The sequence below is a fragment of the Urtica dioica genome, chromosome 5, assembly GCF_054948205.1.
Source record: "Urtica dioica subsp. dioica isolate 48M chromosome 5, U.dioica_male_clone48M_v1_H2, whole genome shotgun sequence".
In the NCBI taxonomy this organism is placed as follows: Eukaryota; Viridiplantae; Streptophyta; class Magnoliopsida; order Rosales; family Urticaceae; genus Urtica; species Urtica dioica.
In genome coordinates, this window is record NC_142760.1 from 3590370 (window position 1) to 3618045 (window position 27676).

Below are 27676 nucleotides of genomic sequence, written 5' to 3' on the forward strand. Positions count from 1 at the left end.
CGATCGATAGCGAAGGGGGTCGTAGGTTCGTTGCTCTGATACCAACTGTGACGACCCGACTTTTCGGACCGTCTTACTTATCTTACTTTTTTTTAAAACTTAAGAAAATTTGGGGTAAATTTTTTTTTTAAACCTAACTTAAAATATAAAGTTTGAAAACTCATAACCTAAAAAAAATAGATTTTCATTTAAAACTTGATGAACGAAAACAACCAAAAAGTCGAAGTTGCATAATCGCAAATTAAAACCCAAAAATACCATAGTAAATAAATACCATAAATAAGTCGTAACCTTTAATGGAAATGAAAAACATAACTTAAACCATGAAACTTAAAACCTTGGGTTTGGATTATTGAAAAACTGAAACCAAAGCGGAAGTCTCTTATTTTTGAAACCGGCAACCATAACCCAACCCTCTCGCTATCGTCGCCGCTGATCCACCCTCCTCACTTGTTCATATGTTGTTTACCTACAACACGGACGTATAAACATAGAGTGAGCTAACGCTCAGCGAGAATAACTATAACTCACAAAACATAAGTAATAAAATAAAATGCATGAACCGGTTATTAGTACTTTAAATTTAACCGTGACATGAGATACCCTATTAAAAGTCTATCGTATTTTAGTTCGGGGGTCCCCTAGAGTAGCCGTACCGATTTCAGTGTACACTTTGGTAACGAACCATGGGGCTGCGACCTCCCATAAAACGCCCCATCACATACATAAACATATGAGGAGCTCTCTATGTGAGCCCGTAGTTCGGCTCGATAAATTCCTCTAGTTACCTCCGTAGTTCGAGGCGGTACGACTCTCTTGCTTACTTAGCTTATTAATCGTGTTTATTACGTTAAAAGCATGAGCGACATAAGATAAAAACATACATGATAACATAGCTAGCAAGATAAGATGTGTTATAGATATTCTAATACACAGCATAAGAAAACATAACTCACATATCGTCATACCATATCATACCAAGCACATACCGAACAAACACACACACAAAAATTCACACAATACATAAATATTTCATATCACATAGTACTTAGTATATTTTTGAACCAATCCGTGTTGCAGTGAGATTATTCTCACCTGGATATCGGAATTACGATCGAAGACCGTCGAAGGAAAAAGATGCTCTTACTGACTCGGAACCTAAACGGAAAATGTTGACTATTACTTATCAGGTAAGAAAAGGATTTAATACATGACTTAGTCTCTGGAAATTTCAAAATTTCGGCTGAAGGTGTAAAATTACAAAAATACCCTCGGGGTCGATAAAATATTTTTTTGAAAAATAAATCTATAAAAATTACGGTGAGAGAGAAATAATATTTGGAACACTTCATACTTCAGAGGCATGTACAAAATATGCTCAGATTATTTTTTTTTAAAAAAAAAGTATAAGAAAGCAATATTTAGTCTTTTTAAAAACAAAAACTGTTTTGGAACGATTCTACGCATCGTTTGGATTTTATTCCTAATATATTCTGTGGGAATCCAAAAATTCTAAAATTTGGAGTAAAAACCATAAACATATAGAACTAGGCCGTGTATAAAAATTAGGTCAAAAAAAATTTTGTAGATATATAAACAAGACGTTTTGTTGTAAAAAGATCAGGGTAAAAACTAGTTTGCGCACTGATCGTAATTAATTCATAAAATAATAATGATAACTCGAAAAATTCTGAAATTTAAACCACAATTAAATAACATGTGAAATTATATTCTGTAAAAAAATTAGATTAAAAAACCATTTGTAGCTATTTTAAAACGTGCAATTTTGACACTGCTTAAAGCTGATTTCTAAATAGGAAAATATTAAACCTAATTTTTCTTATGAAAAACGAAATAAAAGCATAAAAAAATATATATAAAGGGATAGTATGAACTGAGCACGAAGAAAAATACCTTAAAAGAGATTGGAAAAACTCACTAACACTTCTTGAACCCAAAACCTAGAGATTAAGGTGACTATTTGATTATTAGGGTTTTTATTTTTATTTTGGAAAAGAAGGAGGGATAGAGATAGAGAGAGCAGTAGAGAGAAGAAGAGGGAGAGAGACTGGGAGCGTAAACCCTTTCTAACCCTAAACCTAATCTATTTATAAGGAGTTTGAACGTGATGAAAAAAAATTCACCTATATTATATATTATTTTGCTAAAAAGAAAAAGCTCAAATCGGCAACAAAACAAAACCAAAACAAAATCGGTATCATATATCACGCCAACAACACCAGATGATTATGTATATACTTTATCTGATATATATATATATATATATATATATATATATATATATATATTATAGAGGATGTTTTCACTAGAAACAAATAATGTTTCTTTTATGTGTATATATATATATATATATATATATATATATATATATTCAATACGTATAATTTTAACGTATATCTATATTGCATTTTTTTTTTTTTTTTGAAGAAATTACTCCATATTATCTAAAACCTTCCAATGAAAGCATAAAAATAAAAAAAAAATAAAAAAATAAAAAAATTCCATAACTATTTTTTTTTTTTTTGCATCTAATTTTCTGGATTTCACATACATTGTGTCAAAAAATAAATATATTAGACATACATATAATTAAACTTTTAAAGATATAATATATACATTGTCATAAACTTTTAAAATAAAATCATACATATATTAAGTATCATATATTTTACAAATTTAAAATTGAAGATATATTTATATATATATATATAGATATATATATATATATATATTTTTAATATATTATGCCACATTATTTCCGTTCGGTTTTCCGTTGGCACGTCGGTTTTCCATCGAAAACGGAATTTGAAAACGACATTTCACTTGCCTTTTTCCACAATTTTTCCGTTCGGTTTTTCATCGACATGACGATTTTCCGTAAATCAAGAGACTCGAAACGGCAACGAAAACGACATTTAAATCCTTGATTCAGATTGCCAAGTTTACTTAGGATGGAAATATGAAATTTAGGGATATCTTGAATTTTTTTTTCAATCTTTAAAAATTTCTCCAAGCGAAAGTTGTGCCCCAAAGTAACGTGTTCTTATTTTTATTTATTTATTAATTATTTGTTACTATTTTCCACCCCAGTTTCCCTCCGTTTATTTCCATCCCAGTCTACATCATATCAAACAAAGTGGGCTGACCAAACAAACGAATCATGGACAAGTTAATTATAGATATTTCCGTCAGAGTTCTGGTGGTTCAACTTCAAATACTAGAGCAATATGAAGTCCAACAAATAGCTCTTTCAATATATATTAAAAAAAGAAAAACACCAAACACTCTTTTACCAGTCCCTAAACAAAACACTTACAGCCACAAACCTACTTCTCAAGTATGACATCATTTCGTATAATAGTCAGGAATTCCGACTCGACTTTTTGAGGCCAGACGAGGCCGGCGAGCCCTTGGCAAGGTTCTGGGGGATCGTGTTCTCCATGATCTTCGGGGTCGCGAAGTAGAAGCTCGCGGGCGACACGTCAGCGTACTCGGGATTGGCCTTGACGAACGCGGCGACCTCGTTCCGGGTCCTGAGCTTCTTTCCCTGTGGGGTTATGTAATAAACGTCCATCTTCGAGTAGTCCTTTCGGAGGATCAAGCTCCTCTTGAAGCCCTTCGGGGGTTTCGGGAGATTGGGCCGGTCGATGACCCAAGTCCGAGTCGAGTCGTAGTCTATGTCGGCCGCGTCTTCGCACGTGGTCCCCGCTTTTCGGGAGCAAACGAACGGGTCTTCGATGATCTTGCTCCGAATCTCCTCGAACTCCTCTTGGGTCTCCACGACCCTCCATTTGTGGCAGTCTCCGCACTGGACCGCGTACACGTCGATCGAACTCTCCGCCGCCTGTCTCGTCCGCTTCTGACACAATAAAAACAAATTACTAAATTACCCTCCCGGGTCTAACGGAAACATAATAATGAACTTGTGAAGAACTCGTGTTACGGTTCTTCCCCTTAAAATAATAAAAAATAAAAAAATAAAAAAAGTCAAAACTTTTACGCTTGAACTCTCTGCGTTTAGAGGGTCGAGCCACTTTGTGCCCGACATAACTGGTACAGTTCACAAACTATTGATGGACTCGGTTCACAATTCGAGAAGGTGAACCAATCTCTCACAGCTTATACCACTTATCGACAGAAGATGAAATAAATCACTCTGTGACTATACTCAAAACTCTAATCTAAAATAGGATTAAATTAATAATTTATTCATTTGTATTCATAAAAACTCAAAACTCTACACTTAAACTTGATTTTTTACTTCTAAGGTGGAATAATACCATCCATAACCCGGAAAAGCAGCAATCATGAACTAACCATTCTTTTCTGTCTACTACGTCGGAGTGAATAATAGACACAGATGTTAAGTTTTTTTTATTTATTGAGGTTATGCGATCAACAGCTAAAAAAAATAAAATAAAGCACGAGATAATAGAAAATCGATTTTTGACGCGGAAAACCCTTGACAGGGAAAAAAAATTACAATATTAAAGATCAGTACTAATTGTGATAGATAGTCTCGAAATTCAGGAGAAATCGGCAGCAAGAAGGAATTGAAAAACTCTAAATACAACAAGTCTGTGTGAAACGACTAAGTCCTGAAAATATCACACTTCGGTTCGCACACCATGAGTCTTTCGGATCGGCCCAAAACGACTTCGTGAAACCCACTCTTGAAACGTGTTTATGTTACAGTTTTTAAGCTAAAAAACCCGATTTGTGTGTCTGTTTTCCTTAGATCCATAATACTAAAAACTCCACATTTCAATAACACCGAGCTGTGTGTATATAAGCAAGCTTAAGCAGTAGCTCATTTATTTAAGATTTATTTTCAACTTCTGGGTAAAGTAAGAAATAGAGACTAGAATAGGACTGTCAACAGAAACTAAGAACGCCTGTAATTGTTATAAACATCAATTGAGAATGGGTAAATAAAACTCAAAGTAAGGGATTGTGTATTCGACATGTATATATTATTATATACATTTAAAAAAAAAAAAAAAAAAAAAAGAAGTAAAGTTGCTATCAGATCAAACTGTTTCTAACACAAATTGGTAATAAAGATATACATTACTCAGAGATTTTTTCTAAAAATTTGAAGCAACTGTATGAACACCGCATGATAATCGTCATATCGATCATCGATCAACTCCATTTTAGAAACACGAAATCGCCGCTAAAAAGCCCCAATCAGCTTCGAGAGCTATGACGAAATTGATTCAAAAGAACAAAAATTACCAAAAAAAAAACCTAACCAGACCTGGTTTCTATTATCCCAAAAAAAAAAATCTTCAGTTTGTTCTTTTAAAAGAACTTAAATACCAACGTTTTTTTTGTTGTAATTCTTCTCTTTCTCTAACAACCGGTGAAAGATCTGATAAAAAATAAAAAAAAAATAAAAAAAAAGCTGCGAAAATCGAACAAGATCCAAGTTTTTGTTGATACCTTTAACGGAGAAACTACTGAATCTTGGCTTGTGTCCACTACGCTTGGTACTTCGGTGGGAGTTTCCTCGTTCTTCATAATTTTTTTTTTCAGTGGTTGTTTCTTTCCAAAAGGAGAACAAAACGCATCAAACAAGCCGCTCGTGGAATGTATTCAACGACGGTGGAGCTACTACCTATTTATTACTGTTTATGTTATTATAAAGGGTAAATTAGCTATATAGTTCATTAAAATTAGGAATGACAACGGGTACAGAATTGGTCGGGTCCACACTGGTTCTGGTACCGGACCCGATTAGAAAATAGACCCGGTATTTGAAACCGTTTACCTAATTTTTGGAGTGGACGGAATAACGGATATATATTTCGGGATAAACATGCAGGAAAGTAAAAGATCCGTTATCTGTTTACCCGGTTAACACTTACGAGTATCGAGTCGAATAGCCCACTCGTATTAAAAAGAATTAAGCAATCGACAATCCTAATGCTATCCAAACATAAATAAATATCAAAGTCATAATACAATTAAAAGAAAATTAAAATTCAAAGTTTACTAACTACAAAACAATCTTAATGCCATCCAATCAACAATCTTATTGCCATCCAAACATAAATAAATATCAAAGTCATAATACAATTCAAAGAAAATTCAAATTCAAAGTTTACTAACTACAAAACAATTTATGGAATCATGTTTTGATTTTTTTTTTTATGGAAAGAATTGGAAATTGAGTTTGTCTTTATGGCTAATCCATAATTATAATCCATGACAATGTGCGTCCTACAAAAATATAATCACTATTGCAAGAGTGCATGATGATATTCTAAACACAATTACTATTACAACTAATAATATTGCTATATGAAACTTTTTTTTTTATTTGAGGAAGGCATTGAAGATTTGGCTTGCAGAGGTCGATGGAGACGGAGCTTGAGGTCCTTGCACAAATTCGACGACATGTGTAGTTAGAGGTGGGTCAAACAGTCTGACCCACCACGACAATCCAACCCTCGATGGGTGCATGTTTATCCCCGATGAACATGGTTTCTTTGGGTTCCGTCGACGGGGTCTCGGAGACCCCAGAGTTAATCCATGACCAATGATTTCATATTAAAGCATGAGAATCATGTCAATGTCATCTATGAGGAAACCAACGTACTCGGGCTCAACGATGGCCTGGACTCGCAAGGAACAACGGCGGTGTCGGTGAGAGAGAGAGATAGGAAAAAAGAAACAGGTGAGAAAAAAATTTAAAAGTAATATAGATATTTCACAATGTGACCCACTAATTATAGATTAGTTGTAATTATATTTTTGGATCCACTTATAAATTTGCCCCAATTATACTTTTGGTTGATTTTTGTCAAAATCTTTCAAATTACTAATATTGTTGTTCAAATCTCATGAGGAACTCGTGTGATATGTATATAACTAGATGTTGTGTTGTTTATATATTGAAAATTTTGAGGGCCTCGTCAAAACCTCCCCGACCCTTTAACAGGCACCTCGGGTGAGGAAAGAGTGCCCTATTGCTATAGCCTAAAATCGGCTTAAAATTATCCCGAACAAAGGTCAGAGACTCCTTGTTTTTATAAAATCCATAACAATTTGAACAGTTCAGTCATTGTCACAGTTTGTGAGTTGTACTATTCTCAGCCCTTGGTCGCCAGATAACTCTACCTCAGTATACATATTGGCCCTAGCTAAAATATGATCAAACATAGATGTGCATTTCTAACTAGGACACTTGATTTTGTTCGCCAAACGCAACATAACCTGCTAATTGTCGCATACCACAATAAATCTCCTAACACTCATGAACTTGGCTGTCATGATGCCAAGCATAACTGTGTTGAACTCTGCTTTTAACGTCGAGTGCGCTTTGATTGGGCTACGCAAAGCCCATATGAAGTTGACATCTATGACATAAGCCACGATACCAGCAGCCTGTTTATCTATGTGAAGTTCACGTCCACCTTAATTCTCCATAAATCCTATATGATCGGAGTGACGTTCGCAACATTGTCCTTGGCACGCGACATCTCAGAGATCTTCTCCTCTTTAATCCTGATTTGAACTTGCTCAATCACTCTCACTCTAATTCTGCTCCGACTTTGATCGCAGTTCCCTCCGACTTGGAAAACATTCAAATTTCTCCAAGCCCAAAGTTTTCAAAGATAGTAGAGGCTCTAATTATGAGTTCATAAGGATTACCCCCAACTTTGTTGTAATACCCATTGTCCCGGAGAATAGATTTGATGATATCCTATTCGATGTGACTATCAGCCCCATTCATTTGATTCCCAACCTTTCAGCAAGCCAAAGAGTCTTCACTGCACCAATCCAAATCCCAAAGATCTTCCACCTGTTCTTCAGCCCGCACAGTTCTCCACTCAGTTTGTATCCCACTGTCTACAACTCTCATGGAACAAATTACAGACTCGGATTCGAATGTTATTTTGGATTCAGGTTAAGGATATTAGTATTTGAATTAATCTACTTATCCCCGAATATTCTCACATTTTTCCCGTTTCAATCCAAAAGAAAGAATAGATTTTGATGAAGTCCCGCGTAGAAAGAATTTCATGCCAAACCACCAAATTATTCTTCTCGTGATCATACTCAAAGAAATCTTGGTTCGTACAATATTTCGCATTGATCAATTGCACCCACTTATTCTTATCCGTTCTAGCCACCATATGCCACCCTATCTTTGAGAAAAGGGCAACGTTCATCTTCTCGGCTCTCTGGAAACCCAACCCTCTCATTCTTAAGAGGTTGACAAAGTTTATCCTACTTTTTAAGGGCGAAATATTTGCATTGGCCCCCTTGACCATTCCAACAAAATTTCATTGTAGCCTTGTCAATCGACTTACAAATGGTCTTGGGATTCATAAAGGCGGACATAGCATAATTAAGTGGGAATGCTTTGAATGACCGACTTAACCAGCGTGGTCCTCCCAGTCATCGAAATCATTTTGGCAATCCATCCTTCAAATCGGTCATGAGTTTTCTTCTTGAGGAAGGATAGGCTAGCAACACGACTTCTCTCAATATTAATAGGATTTCATAAATAGGTCATGTCGGGATAGCACGTCATGCGGATGAACTCCTTCAATCTATTGTTCACATGTTTCACACAATCATTAGAAAAAATGAGACCGAATTTAAGGATATTTAAATTTTTCCCGGACCACCCTTGATATTTCATGATATACTTCCAAATTACCTTGACCTCGTTAATATTCGCACGACAAAATAGTATTGTGTCATCAGCAAACATGAGGTAGGAGATTATTGGCACTCCTGTCTTGATTCTAGTTCAATGGAATTCCCATCTCCCATTCTCTCTCATCCAAAGGTGGCTAATAAACTTCGGAGGCAATAATGAAGAGAAAATGCAAGAGTGGGTCACCTTGACGAAGGCCCCGACCGAATTTAAGAGTGCCAAGAGAGGATATATTGAGGAGAATCGCACTTTAGGCCGAGCATACACACTCTTTGATTAACTCTGTCATGTTTTCGAAGAAACCGAAACATTTAAGTACCTTGAGAATAAAACTCAATTCCATTTCATCATAAACCTTGCTCATGTCAATCTTTATACCTAAAGTACGACCTCTCCCTTTCTTCTTTTCCATAGTGTCAATTACTTCCCGAGCAAGGATAGTGTTCTCTCTAATCCAATGACCGGGGATGAGAGCTGATTGGAAGGGTGAGTTCATTTGCTTGATGAATCTCCGAATCCGAGAAGTAATGATTCGTGATCACCTTGAAACTAAAGTTGCACAAATTTATCGATCTAAACTTCTTGAACGAGTCCACCCTCGATTTAAATGAACATATGGTGTAGTTGCGTTGTTGTTTATATTATTTGTGGGCATTGGTGAAAGTTGTGTCCACGTATTATTAAAAAATAAGAATTGCTATGATGCTTGTAGTACCAAATAAACTGATAAATAAAATAATAACTGTATAGTATAATATTCTATAAACATTATAATTCTAACATGTAATGTGAATTGAATACGCTTGACGGAGAGATCATGATTATAGTGACTTTAATTCATACCCTTAACTAGTTTGAGAAATGATATCGTCATATCTATATGATATAATTGTGTTTGTTGTATAATAAATTGGTATTGATTGATGTTGTTGTATTGTAATAGCTACGCACATTGATAGTTTATATGTTTACTAGTTATCACTCACTAAGTAGTTTGTATTGTATGAAATCATAAATCATAATAGATAATTATAGCAAAACAATGATAACATGAAGATGAAGGCAGGGCCGGCTTAACACTATCGGAGGCCTAAAGCGAAAATATAAAATAGGTCTTTTTTTTACACACTTTTTTTCACACACAATTGTCACTATGTTTTTTCATTTAGATTGATCAAAAAATATTAATTTAGATTACTTCTATTTCCATTTCAATTTCTTCTTTTTCTTTTAGGATTTCTTCATCTTTTTCTACCTCACTCTCACTTCCTAAATTACGAAGAATGGGGCTAAAGCAAATGTTGAGCGTTGGTTCAAAGTCTTCAGACTTCAAAATAGAAGATGAACATACATGTTTTTTCATATATTAGTTCATATACGTCTTGTACGTGTATAAAGCGGGATGTCAAGGAATTGGGCTTATACAATACTTATTTATTAGGGATCCCTATTTATTAATTGAGTGGTGTATATGGGCTTATAGCCTTTTAATTGATGGGAATGGGGAATTAATTATGTGTGGCAGCAGGTGGACCCGGATTCCAACTTTTAAAAGACTTTTCAATTTTTTTCACTGCTAGATTTAAAGTACACATTGTACTAATTGAATGTTTTTTTATTTTATTTTTTTATATATAAAAGGAAATTTATTTTTTTGTGGGCCTTTTGAGAGTGGGCCTAAAGCTGTTGCTTTAGTTCCCTTGCGGATGGGCCGGGCCTGGATGAAGGTTGTACATATTGGCGTTACATGCAAAAAGACTTTCAAAAGATAGCGATATATTTTGAGTATTTTATATAAACATAGTGTATACGGCCATAAAACGCTTTAGAAAAGAGAATTCAAAATTGATTGTATTTTTGAAACATATGGCCTTAAAATGTCAAAAGGGTTGTGGCCAACATAACGGGTCATGACATTAGCGAGAATTTGTTCATTCACTTTTATTTACTTAATCAAAATCATATCCCATCTTTTATATAATCAGCACGAGGTTTAAGTGTAAAGTTAGAAATAATTTAAACTATAAAAGTGTGATTAAATTGGCACTAATTATAAAAAAAAGTTTAGATTGTCTAATAACGATGGAATCGTGACTTAGTACAGAAATTGGGACCATGATTACGAGTAGCATCATGCGAACATTGCATTATAATTTACTACAACACTTATGCGGAGATGGATGCGTGGTATCGAGTAGTTTCCTTGTATATTGGCCTAGCAACTAGACGTTTCTAATCTCTTAACAAAGGAACCATTAAATTTGTAATTTCTTTCCATGTAGTTTTAATATTATTGAAAATGCAAAAAAAAAAAAAAAACGATATGCATGAATGGTATTGTTTCTTGATTATAGTAACGGTAATACCTTAAACTCGTTCATCCTTACCTGTCGATACATTCATTTGAATTTCTAGAAACTCCGTCATTCTTACCATTTTATCTTTTTAAGTATAATTATTTGAGTTAAATCTTTTAAATTTATTATACTCGGTCATTCTTATCTTTTTATCTTTTCGGTGTATTCATTTGCTTTTAAATCTTCAATAGGATATTTTCTTAATATTCTAAGAACAAAAGGAAAATTTTCAAAGCCAAAATAAAGATAGTCCCAAAATTCAATTAAATTAGTAATTTTTATCTTTTAAGTATAATTATTCGAGTTAAATCTCTTAAATTTCTAATACTCGGCCATTCTTATCTTTTTATCTTTTCGGTGTATTCATTTACTTTGAATCTTCAACATGATATTTTCTTAATATCCTAAGAACAAAAGGAAAATCTTCAGAGCCAAGATAAAGATAGTCCCAAAATTCAATTAAATTAGTAATTTTTTATCTTTTAATTTATAATACTCGGCCATTCTTATCTTTTTATCTTTTCGGTATATTCATTTGTTTTGAATCTCTTAAAATAAAGATAGTCCGAAAATTCACTTAAATTAGTAAATTTTATGTTTTAAGTAAAATTATTCGAGTTAAATCTCTTAAATTTCTTATACTCAGCCATTCTTATCTTTTTATCTTTTCGGTGTATTCATTTTTTTTTTTGGATCTTCAATAGGATATTTTCTTAATTTCCTAAGAACAAAAGGAAAATTTTCAAATCCAAAATAAAGATAGTCCCAAAATTAAATTAAATCAGTAATTAAAGTCTAAAGGGCTGGGCTTTATTGGGCCTAATAAGGCCCAATAAGACTATATACAATACGCGCGCGCGATGAAGTGATTCGAAGGAGAGTAGAGAAAAAAAGCCGAAGCTAATCCCGCTTCTTGCCTCTTATATTTCTCACCATTAGAATAATAATAAATAAATAAATTATAACAAAAAAAAAGGAAAAAGAAAAGAAAAGAAAAGAAAAGAGAGAGAGAGAGATTTATGGAGGTTTATATTCAGCTTCAATGGTGATCTTTGGCAAAGAACACTGAGACTCTGAAACGTCATATTTGAATATTCTTTACTTTGAGGTGAATAATAGTATTGCTTCTGACTGAAAACCCTCACCAAAGAATCTTCTTCTTTCGCGGCTTTGATATTTGGTAATTTTTTTCCCGTCATTTTCTTTTCAATGCTGGTTCGTTCTCGTTTCAGCTGATTATAGCGAGTTTTTATTTTTATTTTTAATTATTCGCGAATTTTTTTTTAGTTATTTATTAGCGATATTCTGTAATGCTAGTCTTCTCGAACTTGTTTGGCTGCTTGAGTTTTTCGCTCAGTGAGAGACCTGTTTGTAAATAAAGTTCCATTTCTGACTAGGTCTGATTCTAATCCAGTTCGTTAGCCATGTATTTGTTCTTATTGTTTTTTTATTTATTTCGAATGATTTTCGGTTTTATTAGATGTTTTATACTCATATAAGACTGGTTTGAATGTGATAAAATAAGAAGTTTTTTTTTTTTTTTTTTTTTTATGCGTGGACTACGAACAAAATTGAAGTATGTGACTGGTTCAGCCTTTATATTTGGGGATTTTTTAAAAAAATATCTATTTATTTAAAGAAAACTGCTCTGTGGGTTTCACTTTCAGTGTTGGAGAATGGAAGGAAGTGAAGAAGGTTCCGGATGGGACGAGCCGATGGCGAAGCATCTCGAATCGCTTCTTGTGGAGAATCTTCGGCTGATTTTCCAGAGCGCGATCGTGGAGATCACAGAGTGGGGATACAAAGAGGAATGCGCTCAAAAGGCGATCTTGCGGAGAGGCCTTTACATCGGCTCGAAGAACCCGGTCACGACCATTGTGAGCGACACTCTCGACGGCCTCACGGCCAAGACCAATAAAAAAGCGGCCTCGACGTTCGAGGAGACTTTCGATGGCCTTCCGAGCTTGGCCGAGTACACTCTCCTCGAGATGACCGGAGTCCTCAGGGAAGTCAGGCCGTTCCTCTCGGCCGGGGAAGCAATGTGGTGGCTTCTGATAAGCGACATGAACGTTTTGCAGGCGTGTCGGCTCGAAGAGGACTCGTCGAAGCCGGGCGGGTCGTTGTCTTTCTCTTCGTCGTCTGATAACTATGCTGAGTTGTTGATCTCTCAGCTGAGAGCCCACGCTCAGGGAAGCGCGGCCGACTCGGCGGCGTTCGGGGAGTTTCTCAAGCAAGCCAAGCCCCGAGGACCCGACGGGGAAGACTTGAACTTGGGCTCGATGCTGAAGAATCTCGACAGCTTCTTGGGCGGTTCCGCGGGAAACCCGAGGGTTCGGTGTCAGGGTTCGGGGCCGGGGACGAGCGCGGGGCTCGGTCGGAAGGGACACTCGAAGAGAGAGATCGCGAGGTGGGCGAGCACGTATCAGCTGGCCGGGAAGACTTGCCGGGGACACGGGTCGAAGCACGGGATCGCGGTCGAGAACAAGCTCAAGGCCGGGTCTTCGAAGAATCCGGCGAAGCCCGATTCGAAGACGTCGCCGGAGCTTTCCGAGGGGGTTCTCGAGTACTGTAAGGCGATTCCGTACGACAAGTCCTCGGGGAAATACCTCCCTCGGGACGAGAAGGACGAGCTGATCTTGAAGCTCGCTCCGCGGCTTCAAGAGCTTCGGAAGGAGCTTCGGGGATGGACCGAGTGGGCGAACCAGAAGATTATGCAGGCGGCTCGGAAGCTCGGGAAGATCAAGCCCGAGCTGAAGACGATGCGACAAGTGACCGAAGCCTCGAAGACGTTTCTGAAAGAAGACGACACGAAGAGGATCGCTATCATGGAGAACGGGGTCGAGGGGATTCAGTCGTTGGCCGATAAAGGGAAGGAGATTATCCGCTCGCTGGAGGATCAGAATTCGTTGCTGAGGAGGGCGCTGATAATAGCCAAAGGAAAAGCCGAGGAATTCGCTGAGGATCACGAAGCGGCGTTGGAGAGAGAGCAAAAGGCGCGTAAAGAGATTCAGACGTGGGACGGGAAGATCGGGTCGCTGCAGAAGGATCTCGATGCAGAGAAGAAACAGCTTACGGCGCTGCAGCGGGATTTAAGCAAGGCGAAGAATGATCATCTCAGATTGGAGGTATATTTCTTTCAGGCTTGTATGATGTATAATTATGTATCAGTGGTTTGTGCACGAATACAGTTAGACATTGGTTTAAATTCAAATAATTTTCCATAAGATAACCTACCCTTTGTTTGAGCTTATCAAAAACAACTATTCAACACACTCGAACCCACTTGAGAGTATTTTTTTTTTTTGGCTCTGAATTCAACAACTAAGAAAAGTTTGACATTTGTAAGTGCTACAAAGAAGACATAAATGACTGATATTTCTGCTCATATATGTCTCGAACGCTGCAGGCTAGATTGGAAGGCGAGAAGAACGAAACAGGAAAAATCCTCACACAAGTCAATTCGATGAATAAAGAAAGAGAGAAGCTCGAAGCCCGGGCCAAAGCTGACGAGGACCGTCTCGAGAGCAAGGCGAGATCAGCGAAACAGAAGAGCTTGAAAGAGATCAGAGAACTCGAGGCCAGGTTATCCGAGGAGGTTTCGCGGTCAAACTCCTCGAGACTCGCCGCGCTGAAAAAGGGCTCCTCGGAGAGCTTTGGGAAACGCACGGTCGAGAAGAAGAGCTTCGTGAACATGACGGGGATCCGAAACTTCGAGGAGCGGTTCGGGATCAAGAGCGTGAGACAGGACCGCGAGTGTGTCATGTGTCTCTCGGAGGAGATTAAGGTCGTTTTCGTTCCTTGCTCTCACCAGGTTCTGTGCGAGAAGTGCAACGGCCTTCACGCGAATCGAGGACTCAAGGATTGCCCTTCTTGTAGGACTCCGATTCAGAGGCGCATCAACGTGCGTTTCGCTGATTCGTAGCTTTCTTGAGATTAAAAGAAAAGGGTATAATTTGGTTGGATTTTTAAAGTTTTTTTGTTTTTCTGGTGTTGTTTTTCTGCCTAGCAGGGGTTTATGTTTTGTTAATGGACAATTGGCAATGCGGTTGGTTAGTGAGTAGTGAGGTTAAAGAAATAGAGGGAAAGAGAATAATTGATCATAGAGAAATCAAAGGGGTAAATGTAAAGTTTTGTTTTCTGAAGGGTACTTTACTGTGCATATGAAACTTGCCTGTGCTAATTCTGGGAAAAAAATTTAATTTTCTTAATCAGTGGGTTACTTTTCATTTCTTTTTAAGGAGTTACATTCAAATGGTATGTTCCTTTGTGAGTGATTAGTGAACCTGAGAACGGAAAATTCCGTTCCACAAGCTTCAAAAGCGGAATAGGAAACTTTTGTTCTGATTAACAGCGAGCGACGGAATGGGGAAAAATGATTCTGTTCATATTATTCTGTGATTTGTTTTATTGTTTTATTTGATTTTTTTTTTTCTGGGAATTTGAGCAGATGTTAAGTTATAAATTATTTTGAACTATTCCGGAACTAGATTGACAATTTTACCTGTAACTCGGTATTAACGGATCCAGCCCGTTACCCGGTTTAATTGGCTGGGTACTACCCGTACTTATCAAGTAAATGGGTAGGACCCTCCGAGCAAAAAAAAAAAAGTAAGACCTATTAAGATTTTAGCAAGTCCAGGTCTAGATAAGTTGACCCGAACTCGTTAACACTAAAATAATGATTTTATAAGGAATTGATGTCGGTTCTATAAGGAAGTTTCAAGCGTTAGTTAACACTTACTAATATTCTAATGTCAATTGCATTGCTTTTTCATTTCCTTCTCCACGCTTAATTTCTCCTTATTCCATACTTTCTATATTTCTTCTCCCACAAAAATAAACCCTAGCCACCAAGATCTATCCTTTTCAGAGTCTAAAGCTTTTAAGAAGCCGTTTCTCTTCATCCTAATCTTGGTAAAATCGTGTACCCTCTTTAGATTATATAGAATTTTATGGTTTTCTCCATCATTTTTATGAGCAATAAATTTAAAATGTTTTTTGGTTCGTATGCAATCAAAATCGTTTCTTAAAATGCTTATTGTGGATTCAAAAATTATTATTTTGCGTCGATTATTTTTGCGAGAGCCACTTTACATGTCTTCTGTCTAAATGTGAAATCGAATTATATTTTTATCAAATCGATAATATTTTATGATTATTTTCAAATAAGTGTGCAGACCTGTTTAACGATTTTGGCCTAATTTCAAAACAGAATTTGAAACCTTTAGTTTGAATAGTTCGTTAATTATTTTAATTCGAATTTCTTTTTCCAGTGTTTAGTATTATGTGTCTTCATTTGAAATATATATATAATTTGATCTTGGTTTCAATATACCAACTTTACATGTCAGGTGTTTTGAAAACGATGCGTTGACCAGTTTTTGACACAAGTTTTAAAGTCAAATTTTATAGTTGTTTTATTTTTAATAAATGGTCTAACAATGTTTTTGGTCATGATGCCTTTACAAAAAATGATCAAAATAATTTTTTTATTTACTGAAATTTTAAGAGAAGTTTTTTTTGAGTTTTTTTTTTTTTTTTTCGAAACTCTTATAGCCAAGAGTAGTTTAGTAATTTCACGTTGAGTGTCGTTTCTGTACATTTTCATAACCTAAACCAGGTCTTGAATATTTTTCTTAACTGATCCCGGATAGTCTTTTATCCCGATTAAGTTTCGAGTAAAAAAAGAGCTTCCAATTCTGTCTTGGACAAAAGAGCTTTAATTACTCTCGAATTGTCAAGGTGAGAATAATCTCACTCCAACCCAGATTAGTTCAAAAATAAAAATACAATGAGTACGTGATCTGAATTAATTAGTTATGTGTTTTGGAAGTGTTAGTGTGTGATTGTTTGGATATGTGTGATATGTTAAGATGTGGTATGGTTTGATAGGTTATGAATGATATGTTACGATATGTAGAGTTAATGACGTGATATGTTATGATATGTTATAAATTAGAATATTTATAACATATTCTTATTTCTAGTTATGTTGTCATGTATGTTTATGTAATATGTCATTAATGCATGTAACTAATATAACAAAGTGAAAAGAAGATAAGCAATGGAGTTGTACCGCTTCGAGATGTATTAAGGAGAAGTTTTCCGGGTCAAGGCCCAAATGGGGAAATTTCTCGGGGCGAGGTTCTAGTGAGAATTTTTTTTTCTCAAATGTTATAAGTTTAAAAGATGGAACGAAACTATGAGAGGTCGCATCCTCGTAGCTTGTTTCCAAAGTGTACACTGAACTATGTACGAGTACCCTAGGGATACCCCGATCTAAAAAAAATTTAGAAGAGAAAGCTTAAGTCACGTTATAGTTTGAAAATATAATTAACTCGATCATGTATTGTATTACTCTTATTAATTTGTGAGCTTTATATTATTCTCGGTGCGCGTAATCTCATTCTTCAAAGGAAAAAAACTACGTCTGTGTTGTAGGTAAACAACTTATAAGGAGCTGAGCAGAGTGAATTAGCGGCGTCAATATCGAGAGGGTTGACTTGTGGTTGCCATTCACGAGATAAGTCTTCCGCTACGAGTCATTAAGAAATAATTTTAAGGTTTTTATTATCAATTATTTTAAAGTTATGAAGTTTCAAATAGTTTTATAATTCCGTTGAGATTTATATTATAGATTATATTTTATTATTTTGCTATTATGTTTGGTTTTAATTTGGTACTTCGTATTTTCAATTTTTGTTAAATAATTCTCATGAAACGTTTAAAATGCAATCTTCATATTTCTTTTATGTTTTGTTTCTTTTTAAATTTTTAAAATTTCGGTTCGTTTTTTATACGATGTTTTTTAAAAAAAAATCTTCTAAATTTTCGATAGAATTTTCTAAAATTTAAAAGTAAAATAAGTAAGACAATATGAAAAGTCTGATCGTCATGGTGAGAATGTTGTTAAAACATTAGCATAGTAACATCAAGATGTTCAAAATAGTTATAACGTTATAATAGTGTCATATTTCTGTTGTTATATTCCTATCGTCAAGCGTCTTTATAGGCTATAGCTTCGCAAAAGCATTATAACAGCATTGTAAACATGTCCAAATTGTTGCGCAAAGCGTTTTAATAGTATTAATAAACTTTAAACCCTAAACTAATATTTAAAATTTAATGCTTGTATCATATATGACAATATTTTAGGTGTCATTTTTTTTATAGAGCGTATGAGAGGGTTGTACACAGACTCCCAATTTTAATCATAATGAAACCTGCGGCAACAAAAGTAGAGTAGCGCTCCCTCTCTCTCTCTCTCACACACATGTTTATTTTCTATGTGTATATTAATTAGTCTCACTTTTCCGTTTGTGTTGATATTTTTTTTTTCTTTCGTACAATTACATTCTCTCCCTTAGATTAAGTTCAATAGAAAAATATTCAGAGAGGCTAACAAATGTATGTCCCACATGGGAAGCTAAGAAGGAGAATCTTAGTTATAAATAATGAAGGAGCAAACCTATAAAATTGAGAATTTGTTTAAAATGATAACATGTATTTTAAAAGAGTCATGTAAGTGCATATTTAAGCATTGGGTGAAATTTAATGTAGTTGGGTTTCCACATTTAATGTAGCTGGGTTTTTGTATACTCGTATAATAGTTAAATTTTTAAATTACATGGTCACACCCGTGAGTGCACGTAAATAATTTTCAAATTCTAAAATTGAACTAAACAATTGAGTTTTAAGCATAACAATGTGAAATTATTAGGTAAAGATAACAGCGTAGAATGTAAAACAAATAAATTATTAGAACATTATAAACAATCAATTTTTATTTAGGATTTAAACATATCTTATATACTCTCACAACTAATAAAAAAAAAGGCCTTAAAAAGCGACAAAAATGGCTTCTAAAAGCCAAAAAGTCACGTTCAATTTGACAAAAGGCATTACCTTCCTTGAAGTTAAAATATAATGATAAATACGGGTCAATTAAGATAGTAACCCAATAACTCACTCTACTTTTAATAAAAAATAGTCTCCATTTTATTAAAAAAAAAAAGAGGTTAGGGGTGTGGATTGTCCGGTCCGGTCCAAAACTCAAATCACACCGGTCTAAATGGTTGTTTAAAAAAAAATTTAAACCAGATCATGTCAAATAAGAGAAAAAAAATCAGACCGGACCGGCCAACCGGTTAAAACGGTCCAGTCCGCTTTAGATCGTTTCAAACTGTTTTAGACCATTTTGACCGTTTTAGACCGTTTTATTTTGAGCTATTTTTATTTATACTTTTCTAAAATAATAGCCAATTTGATCCATTTTTAGACCGTTTTAGACTTTTTTATTATTTTAAAAAAAATACTAACTGGTCTGGTCCGGTCTAGACCGCATTTTAAAAATTTTAGATCGGACCGTATAAAAGAACAAACCGAAACAGTGAAATTTTAAACCGTTTAAAACGGACCGTTGGTCCAAAAATTAGTGGTCCGGTTCGGTTTACGTCTTCACATGGTTTTTTGCGCTGCCCTTAAAAATAACCCACCAGACCCGCAGTAAATTAACTAAAGAGTAAATTAAATTTATTCTTTAGTTAATGAAATTACCTAACGTGGTTAAGATAGTTGTTCAAGTTTTAGGTTGACAAACTTATTGAACAACTGATTTTTTTTTAAGCAGATTAATCAAGATGATAAACAATTAAATAGAAAGCAATAAAGAATACAAGACAATTGGTAACCTTGTTCGGTATAAACAACCTACCCATGAGGATTGAGACGTCCGGGTAAAAGTAATCCATTATAATCAATCAACTAAGGTCATAGGAATATTAAGTTTGACAAAGCTCCCATTTGCAAACACCTCTTTCCTTTAGTTATCTCCAATGGATATGGATCCAAGCTCCCCTCGGATTTATAGATTCCCTCTCTAAGCTTTTTCCAATCTTCTCCCGAATATCAATAGCACATCAAGGCAACACACGATCTCCCACTTAGTGCGACGGTACGAAAGCTGTGAGTTGTTCTAAGCATGTTGTCGATGAAGATCTTTGAACAATTAGAGAGACAAGCAAAGAACTATGGCGCCATGTATATGCCAAACAATCGAAGAACCAAACAACAACCACCTCATAAAAACCCTAGGTGGGATATATATATTGTTTGGTTCTGAATCCTATGCGGAAAGTCAAATAAATCGGATTCACCAAATCTGAGATTATGATTTCAAGTAAATCGGGTAACTAACTAAAGCAGTTAGTTACTTGATTCCGCGTGAGGAAAACACGTAGCTGCCCTGACCTTAAGTTGCTTGAACAACTTGATGACGCTCCAGCTTGAACAACTCGGTAAGAATTTGTTTTGCCGAATTGCACAAATTGCAATAGTATTGGCCAAAAGGAAACAAAATAAAATAAAATTGAGGCTGTATTAGGTAGTGTGTGTATTTTCCTTTAATATTTTTTGGATGCCAAACAAAATATTAACTAGTTTAACTTGTAGTATTTCTTTTTTTTGTATAGGTATATTTATTATTGATTTTCTATAATTTTATCTCTAATTTTGTGTTTGTAGTTTAACTCTAATTTATTCAATTTATCATGTACATATTCACTGATGGAGCTCGGAATTCAAGTCATGGGGGGAAAATATAAAAAAAATCAATTAAATTTAAGTTAAAAATATAGAAATTGATAACTTTAAGATAAAAGTGTAATTTTCAAAAGTTCATGAAGAACATTTGGCCCGCTCGCCTGTAGTGGCTCCACCCTTGTGCATAAAATCACTATACGTGAAGGAGATGATCGTGGATCCCGCTGTTGAGAGAGAGAGAGAGAGAGAGAGAGAGAGAGAGAGAGAGAGAGAGAGAGAGAATGGGTTCCATTTTTATAAACTTACATGCAATAAGATGTTTAAGTCAATGATTAACTTATCGGTTACTACTACCGTACCGTGACTTCAATTTTACTGGTTTTTCGCTTACTTATACCGCGGTAAGTGTCGAAAGTTTACCGCAAGATATTATATAAATAAATAAGTTAATATAAATAAATATGCGGTATTCGCAAAATTTGCGAAAAACAAAAATGTGGTATACATGGAATTTGATAAAATATTGCGGTATTTGTTGAATTTTTTGCTATATTTGCGGTATTTGCATAATTTTTGCGCTATTTTTGAAATTTGTGCAAAGTGAAAATATTTGCGGAATATACTCGAACCTCTGTTGTGGTCCTGTGGATTGCGGAAACCGCGCGATATTCACGATATTTAACACCGTTTACGTTGACATTAATAAAGATGAGATCCAATGATTAAAATATTATATATAATTTAATACGTGGCGTTATCTCACTACTAGGTCTACGCTCTTTTATAATAAAGTAGAGATTATTAACTTAAAAAATATATTTTTTGTTTACTATAATAAATCATGTTCACTTAAAATATAGAAATACCGATTTAAAATATGAAATTTGAATTTCAATTACGAAAACTGCATCGAAAGCTATTTCATCGAAAATTTGTTGAAAGTCTATCATGCATCTATTTTCAATCCACGGTAAACAAAACTTTGACAATTTGCTAAACATCAATTTAATTTCTTTATCATAATAACTAAAAGTTGTTGATTTCTTTGATCAAGCAATCTTCATATGTAGTACACGTATCCAAGTTTAAATTTTGAGCTTCCTCTCTATGTATTCCTTAAATAAAAATTGTAATTTTTTAAGAGATATGTTGAAATAGTCATCTTGGTAAAACATTTTAGCATAATATACAGTTTTCACTTTATAGTGAACTGTGCACTTGAGTCTGAGGTACATGTACAAATTTGAACTCCCTTTTTTTTCCCAAATTAACTAGTTACCTAACCAATTTGAAATTATTCGGATTAAAATGTTTTAATAAAAATTATTTCTTAAATATACACAGAAGTCGATATGTCCGAGTGGTTAAGGAGACAGACTTGAAATCTGTTGGGCTTCGCCCGCGCAGGTTCGAACCCTGCTGTCGACGTTCATGTGTATTTTTTTTTAATTTTTATATCGAAGCCAAAGAGTCTCACGCTAATCCCAATTGGAAATTGCCTCCGTAGTATAATTTATTACGGAAATAACATATTTAAAGTTTTTATTATGACAATAATATTTTTTTTAAAGTTTTTTCTTGATTTTTATAATTATTTTTTTTTAAAAATTATTGAGTTAAATTTCATCTATAAAAAAAATTGTAAAAAATTTAAAACAACCGTTATTTTACCATTAAAAACAATTATGTTTATAATTTTCTCCGTATTTTTTTTTCTTTTCACCTCATTTGGTTGCAAAAGATTACATTGAAAATTTAAACACAAAAATACAAAGGAAATAATTGAGCTTCAATATCGAAGACAAAATTGAACTCACGCTCTCAAATAAAAAGAGATATCACAATTGTTTCAAATTGATCATATAATTTTTTTTCTTCTGAAGTACTTCGATGTTCAATAATTAGTTTTATTTCAATATGAATGAAAAATAACACACAACTATTATCGGCAGGCAGACAAATGTATAAACCGCTTATTAATAGATATAACCCAGTTACCTATGGATAAATTTCTTACCAACATATAAACCAAAGAGTCTCGCATATCTTAATATCGTTAAAATGGTCTATTTAGTTATTAAAAGAGTATATTGTAGACAGATGGGATTTTTATGTAAAAAATCTAGTTATTAAAAGAGTATATTTTGTGACAAAGGGAGCATAAAAGTTGATAATGGTCAATGTGGCTTTTGGAACCCGCCGGTGGAGGCATTCATGTGGCTCACACGAGGGAATTTTATGACCATTTTTTTTTTGCTATATTAGAAGAAATGTTAAAGTGAATGTTTGAAATTTCAACGATCACGGTGCAAATTATTACTCTTGTAGAAGTTGATGGCGAATTTATATAATTTATTATATTGATTTTACTTGTTAGTATATATAATGTTTTTTTTTTTTTTTGAGAAATGAGGATATTTTCGATAAAATTGTCCTATTATTTCAATTTCACAAATCTTAGTAAAAAATCAGTTATAAAATTTCTTATAATGAAGTTTAGAAGGTCCACCCTAAACCTAAACTCAAATTTGAGGATGCACAGGACAAATCTTCAAAATGAAGTTTTGAAAGTCTCATAGAAGCACTCAAACTTCTAAAAATGAGGGTTTAAGAGTTTCTATTGAAAATATTCTCACACAATAATAAAACAACAATATAGATAATGAAATATTTGTTGCTCGACATCTACTTCGTCAGATAAAAGGTCTTAGCTGGAAAATTTCGTGTACAACATGTTCTCACTATTAATCAGGTCGCTGATGTACTCACCAAGTCCCTCTCTGCCCCTCGTTTCTCTTGTTTGCGTTCCAAGCTTACCATCTGCACCGTCGATTCGCTTGCAAGGGGTAATAGAGATCCTGACGTGGCAGAGTGTTTAGGATTTGTTAGATCTGTTTAGAGTTGTTAGAAGTCTAAACTAACTTATGCCTAGTGAGGTCGTCAATGTATAAAAGCAATATAAGAGATCTATAAATCCTTGATAATCAGTTAATGAGATTTTACACATTTCCCATCTTCGTGTCCAAATACATTTCTCTTCCTCTCCGTTTAATAACCTTGTTGGTATTATATTTCCTATTTTTAAATATAAATATTTCGTAATTAATTTTTCTTTTTCTTTTTTAAATGGCACGTGACTTACAAGGAAGACGGCACGGCTTTGAAACTAAAAAAAAAAAAAAAAAAAAAAAAAAGCAAGAGAGGTTGGAATGAACTTGTCCTTTGTTTTTTTTGTATGTTTTTTTTTTCCCTTCGAAAATGAACTTGGCCTTGTTGTAAGGCCAAAGAGCATCCCAGCGCCGTCACCACTCTCTCTCTCTACCTCCTCATCCTCTCGAAGAGTCCATTTTCATGGCTCTCTCAGCTCCATATTACTCAAAATTCACCAAAGTATGAACCACATTCTCTTCTCATGGCTCTCCTCAACAGACTCCAATCTCTCTGCTCTTCCTCTTCCTCTTCTTCTTCCTCATATCAAATCCCTCCGCCATCGAAATTCCACTACAGACCTCCAGCGCAGCGGCGAATCGCCTCCTCTCACTCTCCGTTCACCGAGAAGCACTCCGTCGAGAGGTACCGGAGGGACCAATGGCTGTACAAGAGCCCTAGCTCCCTCTCGACCGCCGATTCCGATCCCGATCCCGTCTCCGAGTCGTCTCGGAGGGAAAACGACATCGCTTTGCAGCTTCCGGAGCTGAAGAAGCTTCTGGAGGTTCTGAGAGAGAAGAGGACGGCGACGGAGAGAGAGGAGCGCGGTGGTCCGGGAAGCGTGTTTCTCGTCGGAACCGGACCGGGAGATCCAGAGCTTCTGACGCTGAAGGCGGTGAGAATCGTTCGGAGCGCGGATTTGTTGCTCTACGATCGTCTCGTTTCGAACGATGTTTTGGAACTGGTTGGAGATCACACCAAGCTTCTCTACGTCGGAAAAACCGCCGGTTATCATAGCAGAACTCAGGTATAAAATTACAATTCAATGTTATATAATAAGAAATTAATGTTGAATTTGATTTCATTTAATTTTTTTTTTTATTAGGAGGAGATTCATGAATTGCTTTTGAGTTTTGCTGAGGCTGGAGCTACGGTTGTGAGATTGAAAGGAGGCGATCCACTTGTAAGTGTGATTTGAATGAATGACAAAAGTTGATTTTTGGGATTATTTTTTTTTAGTGCTACACATTTTGATTTGTACTTATAATTATTTATTTATTTTTTATTTTTTTGGGAATTGCTTTCAGGTGTTTGGGAGAGGTGGAGAGGAAATGGATTTTCTGCAGCAACGAGGGATTCAAGTAAAAGTTATTCCAGGTTTATATACAACTTCTTTTTCTTGAATCATATTAGTAATGCTGGGCTACTAAGAAGTGTTCTTGATCATACATTTGGGGATTTTTGTTCAGATTTCCAATTAAAATATGTTGATTATGAAATCACTTTCAAATCAAACGGAAAAATTCGATAAAATTTCGCACGAAGATTGTGTGATTTATATGTGAACTGAATGTTATTAATCTTACTTTTGATGAATTTTATTTATATTTCCAATTAAAAAATGTTGATTACTAAATCATTTTCAAATATAATGAGAAAAAAAAAAGCGGTAAATTTCGCACGAAAACTGTGTGATTTATTTGTGAACTGAATACTATTCTTTTTGGGGCTTTTATGTAGATGTCCAATCCAAAAATGTTGATTATTAAATCACTTTCAAATCAAACGGACAAATTCGATAAAAATTCGCAGGAAGATTATAGATTTATATGGGAACTGAATGTAATTAATCATACTTTTGGGGACTTTTATTAAGATGCCCCTTTCAAAAACTCGGTAAATTTCGCACGAAAATTGTGTGATTTCTCTTTGAACTGAAATGGACTTGAAAAGATTCAAGAACCCAGCAGAGAATTGGATAGACTTTTAACCCAACTAATATTTAATCAACATTAAAATTTTCATATGAATTCATTGTAGGAATCACGGCTGCTTCGGGAATAGCAGCGGAGCTCGGGATTCCTTTGACCCACCGCGGAGTCGCGACCAGCGTGCGATTCCTGACGGGACACTCGAGGAACGGAGGGACCGACCCTCTGTTTGTGGCTGAAAACGCGGCCGATCCCGACACGACTTTGGTGGTTTACATGGGCTTGTCGACGCTCCCTTCCCTCGCTCTCAAGCTCATGCACCACGGCCTTCCCCGAGATACTCCCGCGGTCGCTGTCGAACGAGGGACCACGCTTCAACAACGCCACGTAAGTGTTTTGTCGCCTTTACTTTCAAGGCTACATAATCAACGATAAACCATAAATTTATTTATGAATTCGAAATCGAAAATGTGGGTTAATTAAGTGGTTCGGAAAGTCACGTGGTTAAAAAAGAAGCAATTAAGTTATGTCCAACAAGGGGTTCGATTCCCCCTTGAATGCCAGAGCCTCGTGGAATTTAGTCCAGTCTTTCACGGACACCACGGTTATAAATAATAATAATAAAAAAGGATTCGAGCCGGAAACTAAAAAAAAATCCAATTTCGGAGAGAAACAAGGAGATGAAAGCCAGGATTGCGATTTTGACTAATTTTCTATGCTTTTTCGATAAACTTACTAGAGAAACATGAATAATTAGGTACACCCGAGAAAATGCGCAATCAAAATTATGTACATCAATATTTAGGATGGCTTTGCTAAATTGTGAATGAATATTTTTGTTGTTATTTTTAGGTTTTTGCTGAATTGAGCAACCTTGCCGATAAGATTGCGTCGGTAGAGTTGGTGTCTCCTACGCTCATTATCATCGGAAAAGTGGTTTCGCTTTCGCCAATGTGGCCGTATCTTGCAAAGGAAGATTCCTGCTTGGCGGAAATTAAATAAAAAAAAATATATGTTAGTTTAATTGGAAATCTTACTATTTGATGTTGATCATTTCGGCAAAAGCTCAAACGTCAAGATCTTCGTGGTGAATTAATAGAGAGAGAGAGAGAGAGCAACTAAAGCAGGTTTCTAAGAAGCCGGAAATTTTTGATGGCATCAAGAAATTAGAGAATGAGCTCTTTTATCCTCGCATTTTTGTCAGGCTATCTGCTTTATCAGAGCTATTGTGAACCACTTTTGGCCCGAGGTTTTTCATAAGTCGGTTATTTCTTCGTTCTTCTTTGAATTTTTATTTTTTATTATTATTAAATTTAAGACCCTAATTGTTTTTCTGTTGTAATTAACTTGCCTTCTATTGTTTATTTATTTTTAAATTTAATTTTATTTATTTGACTGGAACTTGCCTTCTATTGCTTGTCATTGTGTTAATATATAAATTTTAACAATATATAAATTTTAAGTCTCGAGGACAAACAAAATAGTTACTGTTAATGTCGAAAGATGGATTAACACTTAGAATCGGCTGCGGTTCAATCTAGTGCTGATCTTATGACTGCGTGGTGGTTAAATGGTAAAGAAACTCTCAAGTTCGCCGCTTTTGCTTCACCGAAAAGAGGCTTCTTGTTACGCGTAACTTGAAAAAAGAGAGAAGAGTGAGCTAGAGGGGTGCCAAGGGTTTTTTCCGGCGCGCGTTCCGACGAGAAGGTGTTGGGTGAGAGAGAAGCAGAGTTTTGTTAACTTGAGAGAAACTTACCTCTAAATGATGAGATAAGAGGTATTTATGTTAGGTATCGGGGTAGTTTCGTCAGTCGTCTCTCATTAGGACCCTCATTGGAGGTCATGTCACCTGACTTTTTATCATTGCCGCGTCGCGGGACCTTTTGTCCTTGCCTCGTTGCGAGACTTCTTATCCTTGTCGCGGGTCTTCTTATTTTTGCTAGGTCGCATGACTTTTTATCCTTCTCACACGTCCCTGGACTTTTTATCTTTGTCGGATCGCGGGACATTTTTATCCTTGTCGCTTCGCTGGATCTTTTACCATTGTCGCATCATATGACTTTTTATCCTTGTGATAGTATGCCATTTTATCCTTGTTGCATCGCATGCCATTTTATCATTGTCGGATCGCGGGACATTTTATTCTTGTCGGTCACAGGATACCTGACGAGACATTTTATCCTTGTCGTGTCGCATGACATTTTATCCTTACCGCGTTGTAGGGC

At 35.3% G+C, this 27676-nt stretch overlaps 3 protein-coding genes and 1 non-coding gene across 6 annotated transcripts; 3 read left to right on the plus strand and 1 right to left on the minus strand.

Annotated features, from left to right (window-relative positions):
* Positions 1-3177: 3177 nt before the first annotated feature.
* On the minus strand, positions 3178-5657 carry MBD4 (methyl-CPG-binding domain 4). Of its 2 annotated transcripts, none has more exons than XM_089614038.1 (2): positions 5467-5657; positions 3178-3877 (listed from the first exon to the last, which is right to left on the minus strand). In XM_089614038.1, exons 1-2 carry the CDS (start codon positions 5542-5544, stop codon positions 3383-3385), a joined length of 573 nt encoding a protein of 190 aa, XP_089470164.1. In that variant the 5' UTR covers positions 5545-5657; the 3' UTR covers positions 3178-3382. The 2 variants fall into 2 exon arrangements, with proteins under 2 accessions (XP_089470164.1, XP_089470163.1); XM_089614037.1 differs by having other exon boundaries at positions 3178-3880; positions 5467-5651.
* A 6273-nt stretch (positions 5658-11930) lies between these two features.
* On the plus strand, positions 11931-15274 carry LOC149394881 (putative E3 ubiquitin-protein ligase RF298). 2 transcript variants are annotated; one of them, XM_089616038.1, is made up of 3 exons: positions 11931-12232; positions 12720-14177; positions 14459-15274. In XM_089616038.1, the coding sequence occupies exons 2-3, from the start codon at positions 12729-12731 to the stop codon at positions 14972-14974; spliced, it is 1965 nt and encodes a 654-aa protein (XP_089472164.1). In that variant the 5' UTR covers positions 11931-12232; positions 12720-12728; the 3' UTR covers positions 14975-15274. The 2 variants fall into 2 exon arrangements, with proteins under 2 accessions (XP_089472164.1, XP_089472165.1); XM_089616039.1 differs by having other exon boundaries at positions 11931-12160.
* Positions 15275-21938: 6664 nt separating this feature from the next.
* Positions 21939-22020, plus strand: TRNAS-UGA (transfer RNA serine (anticodon UGA)). Its single transcript has one exon. It is a non-coding gene; the product is annotated as a tRNA-Ser (tRNA).
* Positions 22021-23833: 1813 nt separating this feature from the next.
* On the plus strand, positions 23834-26852 carry UPM1 (urophorphyrin methylase 1). The gene is made up of 5 exons (XM_089614763.1): positions 23834-24547; positions 24626-24703; positions 24828-24897; positions 25561-25838; positions 26304-26852. The coding sequence occupies exons 1-5, from the start codon at positions 24005-24007 to the stop codon at positions 26451-26453; spliced, it is 1119 nt and encodes a 372-aa protein (XP_089470889.1). The 5' UTR covers positions 23834-24004; the 3' UTR covers positions 26454-26852.
* Positions 26853-27676: the final 824 nt, after the last annotated feature.

Excerpts from the sequence above, each read along its gene's own strand:
- MBD4 (XM_089614037.1), bottom strand. The coding sequence starts at position 5,544 with ATGAAGAACGAGGAAACTCCCACCGAAGTACCAAGCGTAGTGGACACA. Across the intron at positions 3,881-5,466 it reads CAGTAGTTTCTCCGTTAAAG|AAGCGGACGAGACAGGCGGC; the intron begins GTATCAACAAAA and ends TTATTGTGTCAG.
- LOC149394881 (XM_089616038.1), top strand. The coding sequence starts at position 12,729 with ATGGAAGGAAGTGAAGAAGGTTCCGGATGGGACGAGCCGATGGCGAAG. Across the intron at positions 14,178-14,458 it reads ATGATCATCTCAGATTGGAG|GCTAGATTGGAAGGCGAGAA; the intron begins GTATATTTCTTT and ends CGAACGCTGCAG.
- UPM1 (XM_089614763.1), top strand. The coding sequence starts at position 24,005 with ATGGCTCTCCTCAACAGACTCCAATCTCTCTGCTCTTCCTCTTCCTCT. Across the intron at positions 24,548-24,625 it reads GTTATCATAGCAGAACTCAG|GAGGAGATTCATGAATTGCT; the intron begins GTATAAAATTAC and ends TTTTTTTATTAG. Across the intron at positions 25,839-26,303 it reads CCACGCTTCAACAACGCCAC|GTTTTTGCTGAATTGAGCAA; the intron begins GTAAGTGTTTTG and ends TGTTATTTTTAG.